At 48.8% G+C, this 12,604-nt stretch overlaps 1 protein-coding gene across 1 annotated transcript; it reads right to left on the bottom strand.

Moving 5' to 3' along the window:
* Positions 1–397: 397 nt before the first annotated feature.
* SYF2 (SYF2 pre-mRNA splicing factor) lies at positions 398–9,813 on the bottom strand. The gene is made up of 3 exons (XM_089659635.1): positions 9,304–9,813; positions 7,682–7,780; positions 398–1,029 (listed from the first exon to the last, which is right to left on the bottom strand). The coding sequence occupies exons 1-3, from the start codon at positions 9,654–9,656 to the stop codon at positions 864–866; spliced, it is 618 nt and encodes a 205-aa protein (XP_089515761.1). The 5' UTR covers positions 9,657–9,813; the 3' UTR covers positions 398–863.
* Positions 9,814–12,604: the final 2,791 nt, after the last annotated feature.

Raw genomic sequence — 12,604 nt, 5'->3', positions numbered from 1 at the left:
GCTATGTCTGCACTGCTGCGTGCGTTCCCTCTGGGTGTAGTCACCCTCTCTGGGGGAGAACTACACTTTTAGTGGTCACTGGAGCAGGAATACAGAGGACAATTTTCCAACTGGGATGCTTATTTAAATTGAGAGATTTCCTCTTCATTCCTGTTGTGTCTACAGGACAGGAATATCCCCAATGGAACATGGATGGTCATAACCTCAGTCAGGCTTTATTTTACTGTTCCTACTGAAGAGACAGAGCTCTGACTTGCTGCAGCTTCCAATGCACACTGTAAGAAGCTCACAGTGTGCAGTGAAATCAAAGTAACCAATTTCACAAGAAAGGATCCTGTATAACTGTGCCAGACTGAAGGGAATGCATACAACAATTCTAAAAAAAAACATACACACATTTTGGATTTAAATATATTTAATTAGCAACAAAAAAGAAAAACAAAATATCAATTTTTTTTCCTTCGGTATAAACTGACCTCATCAAGCCCTATCAGTCCACCTTCCCTCTAAGCAGCTAACTGATCTTATGTCAGCAGACATTTGGCAATGCGGATGATTCTGCTTGTTGATCTACAGAAATCAGAGGGAGGGCCAATCATCAAGTCAGTACATGTTACAGTCGTCACACATATGAAACAGCAAGAATTTAAAATAGGAAGGAGACCTTAACTTTCCTTCCTGGTAAATATAACAAGAACAGCTGTACGTATACACAGTATGATAGAGATTCCCCTAGGAGCATACACACACTACCAGCCCATATACATATATATCTCTCCATCGGTCACTATGATGGCTCCTACAGTCCAAGTACTCGGAGGAAGATGAAAATCAGGAAGTGATGTATAAATCCTGGCAGCAGGTTAGACCGCCGTCCCCCTCTCCAAGTTCTGTTTGATCTCGGCTGTGTATTTCCCGTAAAACCTCTCCGCCTTCTTGTTGAATTTGGCGTTCCGTTCGTTGATGTAGTCGATGTCGGCGTCGTCGTTATAGGCGCGTCTGCGACTGTACTTCTCTCGCTTTGCAATCCTAAGACACAAAACAGCAAAATGAAGAGTTAGAGAACAAAAAAAAAAATATATTATATTTTGACTACAAGTACAGTGGGGATGGAAAGTTTGGGCACCCCAGCTAAAAATTTGTATTAATGTGCATAAAGAAGCCAAGGAAAGATGGAAAAATCTCCAAAAGGCATCAAATTACAGATTAGACATTCTTATAATATGTCAACAAAAGTTAGATTTTATTTCCATCATTTACACTTTCAAAATAACAGAAAACAAAAAAATGGCGTCTGCAAAAGTTTGGGCCCCCTGCAGAGTTAATATCTTGTACTGCCCCCTTTGGCAAGTATCACAGCTTGTAAACGCTTTTTGTAGCCAGCCAAGAGTCTTTCAATTCTTGTTTGAGGTATCTTTGCCCATTCTTCCTTACAAAAGTCTTCCAGTTCTTTGAGATTTCTGGGCTGTCTGTCACGCACTGCTCTTTTAAGGTCTATCCATAGATTTTCAATTATGTGTTGAGGTCAGGAGATTGTGAAGGCCATGGCAAAACCTTCAGTTTACGCCTCTTGATGTAATCCCCCGTGGATTTCGAGGTGTGTTTAGGATCATTATCCATTTGTAGAAGCCATCCTCTCTTTAACTTCAGCTTTTTCACAGATGGCATCAAGTTACCATCCAAAATTTGCTGAAATTTTATTGACTCCATTTTTCCTTCTACTTGTGAGATGTTCCCTGTGCCACTGGCTGCAACACAACCCCAAAGCATGATTGATCCAACCCCATGCTTAACAGTTGGACAGAGGTTCTTTTCATTAAATTCTGTGCCCCTTCTTCTCCAAACGTACCTTTGCTCATTCCGGCCAAAAAGTTCAATTTTAACCTCATCGGTCCACAGAACTTGTTTCCAAAATGCATCAGGCTTGTCTATATGTTCATTTGCAAAGTTCAAACGATGATTTTTGTGGTGAGGACGTAGAAGAGGTTTTCTTCTGATGACTCTTCCATGAAGACCATATTTGTACAAGTATCTCTTTATAGTGGAATAGTGTACCACAACTCCAGTGTCTGCCAGATCTTTCTGGAGGGATCGTGCAGTCAAATGTGGGTTTTGAATTGTTTTTCTCACAATCCTGCGAGCTGTTCTGTCTGATATTTTCTTGGTCTTCCAGATCTTGCTTTAACTTCCACTGTTCCTAATGACTGCCATTTCTTAATTACATTCCGAACAGAGGATATTGACATCTGAAAACACTTTGCTATCTTCTTATAGCCTTCTCCAGCTTTGTGAGCGTCAACTATTTTCAGTTTCAGTTTTCTAGACAACTGCTTAGAAGAACCCATGGTGCTGATTGTTGGGGCAAGGTCAGATGAGTCTGGGCATTTAAAACCTTTGAGCTTGACATCACCTGGTCTTCCCAGACGATGATTGAGAACAATCCATGACACTGGCAGGTCTCAGCTTTGCCAAGGGGCAGTGCATGCTATAAATTCTGCAGGGTGCCCAAACTTTTGCAAACGCCATTTTTTTGTTTTCTGTTATTTTGAAAGTGTAAATGATGGAAATAAAATCTAACTTTTGTTGACATATTATAAGAACGTCTAATCTGTAATTTGATGCCTTTTGGAGATTTTTCCATCTTTCCTTGGCTTCTTTATGCACAATAATACAAATTTTTAGCTGGGGTGCCCAAACTTTCGATCCCCACTGTATATGGTGTGACTGCAGGCGTAAATGTTAACATGGACGTTAATTATTATTATTATTACATCGAATTTATATAGCGCCAAAGGGTTCGCTCAGCGCTGTACAATGGGGGGGGGGGGACAATACGTGAAACAGTACAGCAACTACAAACAGCACACGAGGGGTTAGAGGGCCCTGCTCCTTGGAGCTTACAATCTAGAAGGGAGGGGGTAGTGGTACAGGAGGAAGTGGCTGTGGGGGATGGAGTGGTAGGAGGAGTGGAGAAGAACGGCTGTTAGGTGAGGGTGGGGTAGGCTTCCCTGAAGAGGTGGGTTTTCAGGGAGCGCCTGAAGGTGAGGAGGGAAGGTGACAGTCTGATGGATCTGGAAAAGTCTTGCAGTCATGCGTGGGAGGAGGAGACCAGGGAGCAAGATAGAAGGAGGTCCTGTGAGGAGCGAAGGGTACGGGTAGGGTGGTACCTGGGAATCAGGTTGGTGAGGTAGTCAGGGGCAGTGTTGTGAACGGCTTTGTAGGTCAGGATTAGTAGTTTGAATTTGATGCGTTGGGCAATCGGGAGCCAGTGGAGGGAGAGGCAGAGGGGGGTGGCAGAAGCGGAGCGGTTGGTGAGGTGGATGAGTCTGGCCGCTGAGTTCAGGATAGACTGAAGTGGGGATAGTCTGTGATGAGTTAGGCCGGTGAGGAGGGAGTTGCAGTAGTCCAGACATGAGATAATCAGGGAGTGTACGAGTAGCTTAGTGGTGTCTGGGGTAAGGAAGGAGCGTATCTTGGCAATATTGCGGAGGTGGAGCCTGCATGTGTTTGTAAGTGATTTGACATGAGGGAGGAAGGAAAGGTTTGAGTCCAGAATGACGCCAAGGACTTTGGCTTGCTGGGCGGGATTGATGGTGGTGTTGTTGGTAGTGATGGATAGGATGGAAGGGGGGGGGGGCGGGGGGTGGGGGAACAACGAGGAGCTCGGTTTTGGAGAGGTTAAGCTTGAGGAAATGGAGTAACATCCAGTCAGAGATGTCGTTTAAAAAGTTAAAGTGTTACTAATCCCACAACAGTACAATCAGTCTGTATATGCAGTAAAGCATGCTGGTTATACTCACTGTGGAACCTAAGGGGTTAATCCTTCACATTGTGTAAAAGGGCTGTTTGATCCTGACTTCTCTGATCCTCCCCTTCTTCCAGTAGCCCCTATTATCCACTGATAACACACATCGTGTGGAGTCACTCTGCACATGCTCAGTTTGGTGTGTATTTCTAGAGGTTTTTTTTTTTTTTTATTGGGAGAGTGCATCAGCACAGGGCCAATCAGCACTGTCCAGAAAGAGGTCAGGGGTCCTGCATCCTCCTGGAGCAGAATGAAAACTCCTCCTACAAGCTTTAACCAGTGCTCTGCTGAAGTCACAAGACTGCTATATACTGCTGATGAGAAAAGGCATTTAGCAGTTTATATTTACTAAAATAATTGCATTTCCATGTTCTGTGTACTGTGAGAGACCAGATATAGTGAATGCAGGGTCCGGGGAAAGCAGATATAGAGAATGCAGGGTCCCAGGAGACCAGATATAGTGAATGCAGGGTCCGGGGAGAGCGGATATAGTGAATGCAGGGTCTGGGGAGACCAGATATAGTGAGTGCAGGGTCTGGGGAGACCGGATATAGTGAATGCGGGGTCCGGGGACACCAGATATAGTGAATGCGGGGTCCGGGGACACCAGATATAGTGAATGCAGGGTCCAGGGAGAGCAGATATAGTGAATGCAGGGTCCGGGGAGACCGGATATAGTGAATGCAGGGTCTGGGGAGAGCAGATATAGTGAATGCAGGGTCCAGGGAGACCAGATATAGTGAATGCAGGGTCCAGGGAGACCAGATATAGTGAATGCAGGGTCCCAGGAGACCAGATATAGTGAATGCAGGGTCCGGGGAGAGCGGATATAGTGAATGCAGGGTCCGGAGAGACCAGATATAGTGAATGCAGGGTCCGGGGAGACCAGATATAGTGAATGCAGGGTCCAGAGAGACCAGATATAGTGAATGCGGGGTCCGAGGAGACCAGATATAGTGAATACAAGATCTAGGGATTAGTGGCACTTTAAAGTGGAACTTCACCCAAAAAGCGAAGTCCTGCTGGTACACTCCCTCACTCCCCCCAGGAGTTAACTCAATAGGTTTTTTTTTTTTTTTTTGGGGGGGGGGGGGGTTGGGGAGTACCAATTTCTACCAGTAGCCATTCCCACAATCCACACCTTACACCTAGCCCCCCTGAAAAATGCCGCCCTAGGCAAATGCCTTGTTTGCCTTGTGGAAATTCGCCCCTGCTCACTGTCTACAATTATGCAAATTGATTGGAAAACTGAAGGTGGAAATGCCGTACACTGGAAACCAGCCACTATATAGATGGGTAAAGATACAGCTTCAGCCTGAACTTCTCCAACAGAATCTTCGCGAATGTGTCAGTTGGTTAAAAAAAAACACCCGTGTTCAAAGCAAACATCAACCATGTGAGCTTACCAGATAACATGTGACTCCTGACAGAGTCAAATCACGCTTGTGTATAATGGTCAGCAAATCACAGCACACCAGAACCCTTTTTCACACGAGCCTGGACAGACAGATGCTCCAGGAAGACAGAAAAAAAGAGCGCCACGCTCCCATAGTGTACATTCCTCGGTGGGATACTTTAACCACTTGCCCTCCAGAGGATTTACCCCCCTTAATGACCAGGCCTCTTTTTGCTACTCGGCGCTGCACTAATTCAACTGATAATTGCGCGGTCATGCAATGCTGCACCCAAACAAAATTTACGTCCTTTTTTTCACACAAATAGAGCTTTCTTTCGGTGGTATTTGATCACCTGTGCGCTTTTTATTTTTCACGCTTTAAACAAAAAAAGGCCAAATATTTTGCAGAAAAACAATATTTTTTACTTTCAGCTATAAAAAATATATAGTAAACTCAAAGTTGGTTATAAATTTAGGCCAAAATGTATTCTGCTCCATGTTTTTGGTAAAAAAAAAATCCCAATAAGTGTATATTGATTGCTTTGTGTGGAAGTTATAGCGTCTACAAACTATGGGATAGATACTGCAATTTACACCATTTTAATGCTATACAGCGCTGCGCTAGTTTAACGGACAATTGCGCGGTCATGCAATACGGTACATAAATGAAATTAACATCCTTTTTTTCCCACAAATTGAGCATTCTTTCAGTGGTATTTGATCGCCTGTGCGGTTTTTATTTTTTGCGCTATAAAAAAAAAAGTCTGACAATTTTGAGGAAAAAAAAACTATATTTTGGACTTTTTGCTATAAAACATGTCCAGTAGAAAAAAAATTTAAAAATCAAATTTAGTCATAAATTTCTGCCAAAATGCATTCTGCGACATGTCTTTGCTAAAAAAAAAACCCAATACGTGCAAATTAATTGGTTTACGTGAAAGTTATAGCGTTTACAAATGGCGGGAAAGATACTGGGATTTGTAGTTTTTTTTTATACTAATAATGGTGGCGATCAGCGACTTATGGCGGCAATCAGCGACTTATGGCGGGACTGCGGCGGACATTCTGACATTAGGGGATACTGACTTGGGGTCACTGACATCCACAGTGACACCAATAAAGTGATCAGTGCAAAAAAAAAAAAAACCACTGACACTGTACTAATGGCACTGGGGAGGAAGGGGTTAAGTTTATTTTTCAGGGAAAGGGTTAACTGTGTGAGGGGAGTGTTTTACTAGGGGGCGGGGGTGTGTACTGCACAGGGAACGCCGGATCGTGAGAGAGAAACTCTTCTGTCCCAATCAGCGTGTCAGGAGCTGTCAGGGAACTGACAGAAAGCACAGCTACTGCAGCTGTGCTCTCTGTCAGCGATTGCCGCCGATCGCTGGGACATAGCCGGTAACAACTGGCTATGACCCGGCGACTGCCATCTGCGGCTGTGATCGGCGGGACAGGTAGGGCGGCGGTGCGCCTTGCGCGCGCCCCCTACCTGTTTACAAAACACACGTTTTAAAACGTGCTTTTGCCCAGCCGTGCCGCCCTGCCGCCGTATTTATACAGTGGCTGGGTGGCAAGTGGTTAATACAGTTAAAATGCCAGTGGAAAGGTACACAGCTACAGGGAGTGACGGAGGATTCTGGTGTGCTGTGGTTCGCTGAACATTATACACAAGCCTTTATAATGGTCCCCCCTCCACTGCCTTCTGGTGTCAAAAAAAATCTGCATTTAAAAAAATCACTGCGCAAATACCGCGTGACATAAAAGATTGCAACACCCACCATTTTATTCTCCACCAAAAAAAAAAAAAGTTTGTGGGTTCTAGATAATTTTCCAACAAAAAAAAAACAAAAACAGATTTTTACATGTAGGAGAGAAACGTCAGAACTGGCCCAGTAGGCAATTGGTGAAAGTTTTGCCTATGGAGAATTTTGGGGTACCATAATATTTTGCAATTTCACAGGCATGCACAATTTTACGGCTTGACATGTTTGGTGTTTATGTACTTGATGCAACCCAATCTTGTATATTTTAGCAAAAAATGGGTATTATATTGTGCCTGCACTAAAATTCATTTTAGTGTATTTTTTCCTGAAAACATGAATTTTGCAAATAGTGGCGAAAATATCAGGCAACACAAACTGCAGGACCTCTGCTTTTAGAAAATAAATCCATTTTGGGGAGTAGTTTCTAGCACACAATTCAGATTTTAATGTGTGCAAAAACTAAACAAAAAATGCCCCAGGAGACAAGTAGCTAATACGAATACAGGTTGTTGATCTGGAGTGTAGATTTTTTGTTTCCTGCAGTACAGGTCTCATTAACAAGCATGCTCCAGCAGAAACTCCGCCTTTGGCTGCATACACATGCACACTGAAGAGTCAATAACCAATTAGATTAGATCTACATTTTGATGTGATAAACTCAGCTCAGCAACATGCAGATCCGCTATTAGTGGACGGTAAGGGGTTAAAAGTTCTTACTGTTTCTCCAGGTCTGTCACCATTCTGTCTACTCCCTCCTTGGATGGGACGTGCGTTCCATGGTACAGGCTGTCCGCCGTAGGGTAGAAGTTGTCACCTCTAGAATCCATCAAATGACAAAAAGCTTATATGTAAAGACAAACAAAAAGACACAGAAGTAGTGTTCCTACTAAGGGGAGAGTGGGATTCTAAGTAGCATTGCTGATCCCGTGTGCGTCACTGATAGATTGCAAAGACAACCCTTTCTAACAGCAATAGGAAAGCCCCCATTGTGGACTTTTTTTTAAGGATCCATCCTTTTTCCCCAATCCTTGTTTCACTACCTGAAGGTGCCACCCATGTTCTCCCTATCCTTGCTTCAATACCAGAAGGTTCCATCACTGTCCTGCCAATCATTGTTTTACTACCTGAAGGTGTCATGCATGTCCTTCCTATCTTTGCTTCACTACCTGAAGGTGTCATTCATGTCCTCCCCATCCTTGTTTCACTACCTGAAGGTGTCACCCATGTTCTCCCTATCCTTGCTTCAATACCAGAAGGTTCCATCACTGTCCTGCCAATCATTTCTTTACTACCTGAAGGTGTCATGCATGTCCTTCCTATCTTTGCTTTACTACTTGAAGGTTCCATCAATGTCCTTCCTATCCTTGCTTCACTACCTGAAGGTGTCATTCATGTCCTCCCCATCTTTGCCTCACTGCAAGAAGGTATTATTCATGTCCTTCCCATCCTTGCTTCGCTAGCTGAAGGTGTCATTCATGTCCTCCCAATCCTTGCTTTGCTACCTGAAGGTATCATTCATGTCCTCCCCATCCTTGACTCGCTACAAGGTGTCATTCATGTCCTCCCCATCCTTGCTTTGCTACCTGAAGGTGTCATTCATGTCCTTCCCATCCTTGCTTCGCTACCTGAAGGTGTCATTCATGTCCTCCCCATCCTTGCCTCACTGCAAGAAGGTATCATTCATGTCCTCCCCATCCTTGCTTCACTACCAGAAGGTGTTGTCCATGATCTCCCTGGCCTTGCTCCACTACCTGATGTGTCATTCATGTCCCGACCATCCTTGCTCCACTACCTGAAGGTGTCATTCATGTCCTCCCCATCCTTGCTTCACTACCAGAAGGTGTTGTCCATGATCTCCCTGGCCTTGCTTCACTACCTAAAAGGTATCATATCCAAACACAGGATAAAACATGTTAGTGTCAGGTCAGAGACTCACTAAATTGTGAAGGAAGGGTCAGGATGACAGCCCCAGATTTGTCAAATTTCAAAAACGTATCAGCCGCATACTTGGCAGTTCACAGAGGTATGTACTAGTGGGGGGGGGGGGGGGGTTTCCCTGGATGGAATTGTTCAATCTCTAGAGTGCTTATCCTGTTATTGATTTTAGTTCTGTAGTGTTCGGATATGAATGTGACTGCAGAGTCCGACAAAGAAAACCACATGGAGACCCAACAAACATGTACAGAACAGAAAATTATAAAAACCCAGCCAAGCACGCCACGGAATTCTTACATTCATCATGAAAATCACTTTTCGGTTATCCTGACACTGAAATGTGTTTTTCCTATAAATGGAAAAATGACAATAAAGGACATTTGTAGAAAGAGGATGTCGCTCACCGTCTGTCCCGTTCCTGTTTGTACTCCTCCATGTCCGGTTTGATCTGTTTGGTCAGTCTCTGGTATTGCCGCAGTTGGGCGGCTGCATAATCTGTAAGGTACAAGTGATGGATTAATACCTGTAAGAGGCACCAGGATGGACACGCAGAGGGGGCCGGCGTAGGGGGGAGACACGCAGAGGAGGCCGGCGTAGGGGGGAGACACGCAGAGGGGGCCGGCGTAGGGGGGAGACACGCAGAGGGGGCCGGCGTAGGGGGGAGACACGCAGAGGGGGCCGGCGTAGGGGGGAGACACGCAGAGGGGGCCGGCGTAGGGGGGAGACACGCAGAGGGGGACAATGTAGGGGGCGACATGCAGAAGGCGGCACGTTGGCGACACGCAGAGGGCGGCACATTGGTGACATGTAGAGGGCAGCATGAGGCGATACGCAAGGGGGGGGGGGGGGAACAGGTGCCAGGGCACGTTGGCGACACATATAGGGGAGCCCGATTGGGGCCAAACCAAAGAGGTTAGCCGGTGTACAGGGCCAAAGCCAAATAGGGGAGCCGACCTGGGGGCCAAAGCCACAGAGGGGAGCCGACCTGGGGGCCAAAGCCACAGAGGGGAGCCGACCTGGGGGCCAAAGCCACAGAGGGGAGCCGACCTGGGGGCCAAAGCCTCAGAGGGGAGCCGACCTGGGGGCCAAAGCCACAGAGGGGAGCCGACCTGGGGGCCAAAGCCACAGAGGGGAGCCGACCTCGGGGCCAAAGCCACAGAGGGGAGCCGACCTCGGGGCCAAAGCCACAGAGGGGAGCCGACCTCGGGGCCAAAGCCACAGAGGGGAGCCGAAGTCAGCTCCCCTGTGAGGTTTGGCCCCTGAAGTCGCCTCCCCTGTGGGGTTTGGCCTCCCGACGTTGGCTCCCCTCTGTGGTTTTGGCCCCGTACGCCGGCAAACCACAGAGGGGAGCCGACGTCGGGGCCAAAGCCCGCAGAGGGGAGCCGACGGCCAAAGCCCGCAGAGGGGAGCCGACGGCCAAAGCCCGCAGAGGGGAGCCGACGTCGGGGGCCAAAGCCCGCAGAGGGGAGCCGACGTCGGGGGCCAAAGCCCGCAGAGGGGAGCCGACGTCGGGGGCCAAAGCCCGCAGAGGGGAGCCCACCGGGGGGCCAACGCCCGCAGAGGGGAGCCCACCGGGGGGCCAACGCCCACAGAGGGGAGCCCACCGGGGGCCAACGCCCACAGAGGGGAGCCCACCTGGGGGCCAACGCCACAGAGGGGAGCCCACCTGGGGGCCAACGCCACAGAGGGGAGCCCACCTGGGGGCCAACGCCACAGAGGGGAGCCCACCTGGGGGCCAACGCCACAGAGGGGAGCCCACCTGGGGGCCAACGCCACAGAGGGGAGCCCACCTGGGGGCCAACGCCACAGAGGGGAGCCCACCTGGGGGCCAACGCCACAGAGGGGAGCCCACCTGGGGGCCAACGCCACAGAGGGGAGCCGACCTGGGGGCCAACGCCACAGAGGGGAGCCGACCTGGGGGCCAACGCCACAGAGGGGAGCCGACCTCGGGCCCAAAGCCACAGAGGGGAGCCGACCTCGGGCCCAAAGCCACAGAGGGGAGCCGACCTCGGGCCCAAAGCCACAGAGGGGAGCCGACCTCAGGCCCAAAGCCACAGAGGGGAGCCGACGTCCTGGGCCAAACCCCACAGAGGGGAGCCGACGTCGGGGGCCAAACCCCACAGAGGGGAGCCGACGTCGGGGGCCAAACCCCACAGAGGGGAGCCGACGTCGGGGGCCAAACACAGGTTATATTGTGGAGTTACAAGCTTGCAGGAAACTCAGAGTAATCAGCTTCAACACATTAGTAGACTTGCTACAGGTGTGGGGGAGGGGGAGAGAGTGGGAGTTCAGATTTAGTTACCTCTATCTTTCTGAAATCCAAACCCCGCTTTACCATCTCACTTCCATCTTACAGATATGTAAAACAAAGGCCACATGTGTACAAAGAAGATCAAGGTGAAGCTGAAGTGTCCCATCATATGGCAGACAAATGTTTCCTCCATAAACATACAGCGAATGAGCGGTGAAGCGGGACAAGCAGCTAATTTTACACCACGGAAAGCACACATGCAAAGGATTGAATCCTAAAGAAGTCCGACAAATTCCTCCCTGACCACAGGACAATCAAGACATTTGCTTTGCCACCGATGTGGAAACCGATGACAGACGGCGCAGGGCCTTTATTCTTCCCCGTGACCCCATCACCCGTCTGTGTTCTGCTTCACATGATCGGCTCACCACATGAATGGCTGGAAATGAGCTCTGTGCCATATGGAGGGGATTATTCTGCTCAGAGCACATAACAGCCCAACAAATGGAAGAAGACTTGAGGAAACACAAGTCAGCCATGGCTCCCACCGCCTCTACTCATCACCTGTAATGGGCTCCAGCCAAACCCACACTTGGTATTTGTATTCAGAGTGAGCATGGCGGCTTTGTTAACCACTTCCAGTCCGGACCCTTTCACCCCCTTCCAGTCCGGACCCTTTCCTCCCCTTCCAGTCCGGACACTTTCACCCCTTCCAGTCCGGACACTTTCCCCCCCATTCCAGTCCGGACACTTTCCCCCCCATTCCAGTCCGGACACTTTCCCCCCCATTCCAGTCCGGACACTTTCCCCCCCATTCCAGTCCGGACACTTTCCCCCCCATTCCAGTCCGGACACTTTCCCCCCCATTCCAGTCCGGACACTTTCCCCCCCATTCCAGTCCGGACACTTTCCCCCCCATTCCAGTCCGGACACTTTCCCCCCCATTCCAGTCCGGACACTTTCCCCCCCATTCCAGTCCGGACACTTTCCCCCCATTCCAGTCCGGACACTTTCCCCCCCATTCCAGTCCGGACACTTTCCCCCCCATTCCAGTCCGGACACTTTCCCCCCCCATTCCAGTCCGGACACTTTCACCCCATTCCAGTCCGGACACTTTCACCCCCTTCCAGTCCGGACACTTTCACCCCCTTCCAGTCCGGACACTTTCCCCCCTTCCAGTCCGGAAACTTTTACCCCCTTCCAGTTCGGACACTTTCCCCCCCTTCCAGTCCGGACACTTTCACCCCCTTCCAGTCCGGACACTTTCACCCCCTTCCAGTCCGGACACTTTCACCCCCTTCCAGTCCGGACACTTTCACCCCCTTCCAGTCCGGACACTTTCACCCCCTTTCCAGTCCGGAAACTTTCACCCCCTTCCAGTCCGGAAACTTTCCCCCCCATTCCAGTCCGGACACTTTCCCCCCATTCCAGTCCGGACACTTTCCCCCCATTCC

The sequence above is a fragment of the Staurois parvus genome, unplaced genomic scaffold (genome assembly GCF_062004578.1).
Source record: "Staurois parvus isolate SC_StPar_1 unplaced genomic scaffold, SC_StPar_1.0 ptg001178l, whole genome shotgun sequence".
NCBI lineage: Eukaryota > Metazoa > Chordata > Amphibia > Anura > Ranidae > Staurois > Staurois parvus.
This window is presented reverse-complemented; position numbering and strand designations above follow the sequence as displayed.

What these genes read in the sequence shown, in the direction of transcription:
- SYF2 (XM_089659635.1), bottom strand. Translation starts at nt 9,656, where the DNA reads ATGTCGCCCCCTACATTGTCCCCCTCTGCGTGTCTCCCCCCTACGCCG. An exon ending in AAACAGGAACGGGACAGACG is followed by an intron (nt 7,781 to 9,303) that starts GTGAGCGACATC and finishes GATGGATTCTAG; the next exon opens with AGGTGACAACTTCTACCCTA. An exon ending in GTGACAGACCTGGAGAAACA is followed by an intron (nt 1,030 to 7,681) that starts GTAAGAACTTTT and finishes TTTGTGTCTTAG; the next exon opens with GATTGCAAAGCGAGAGAAGT.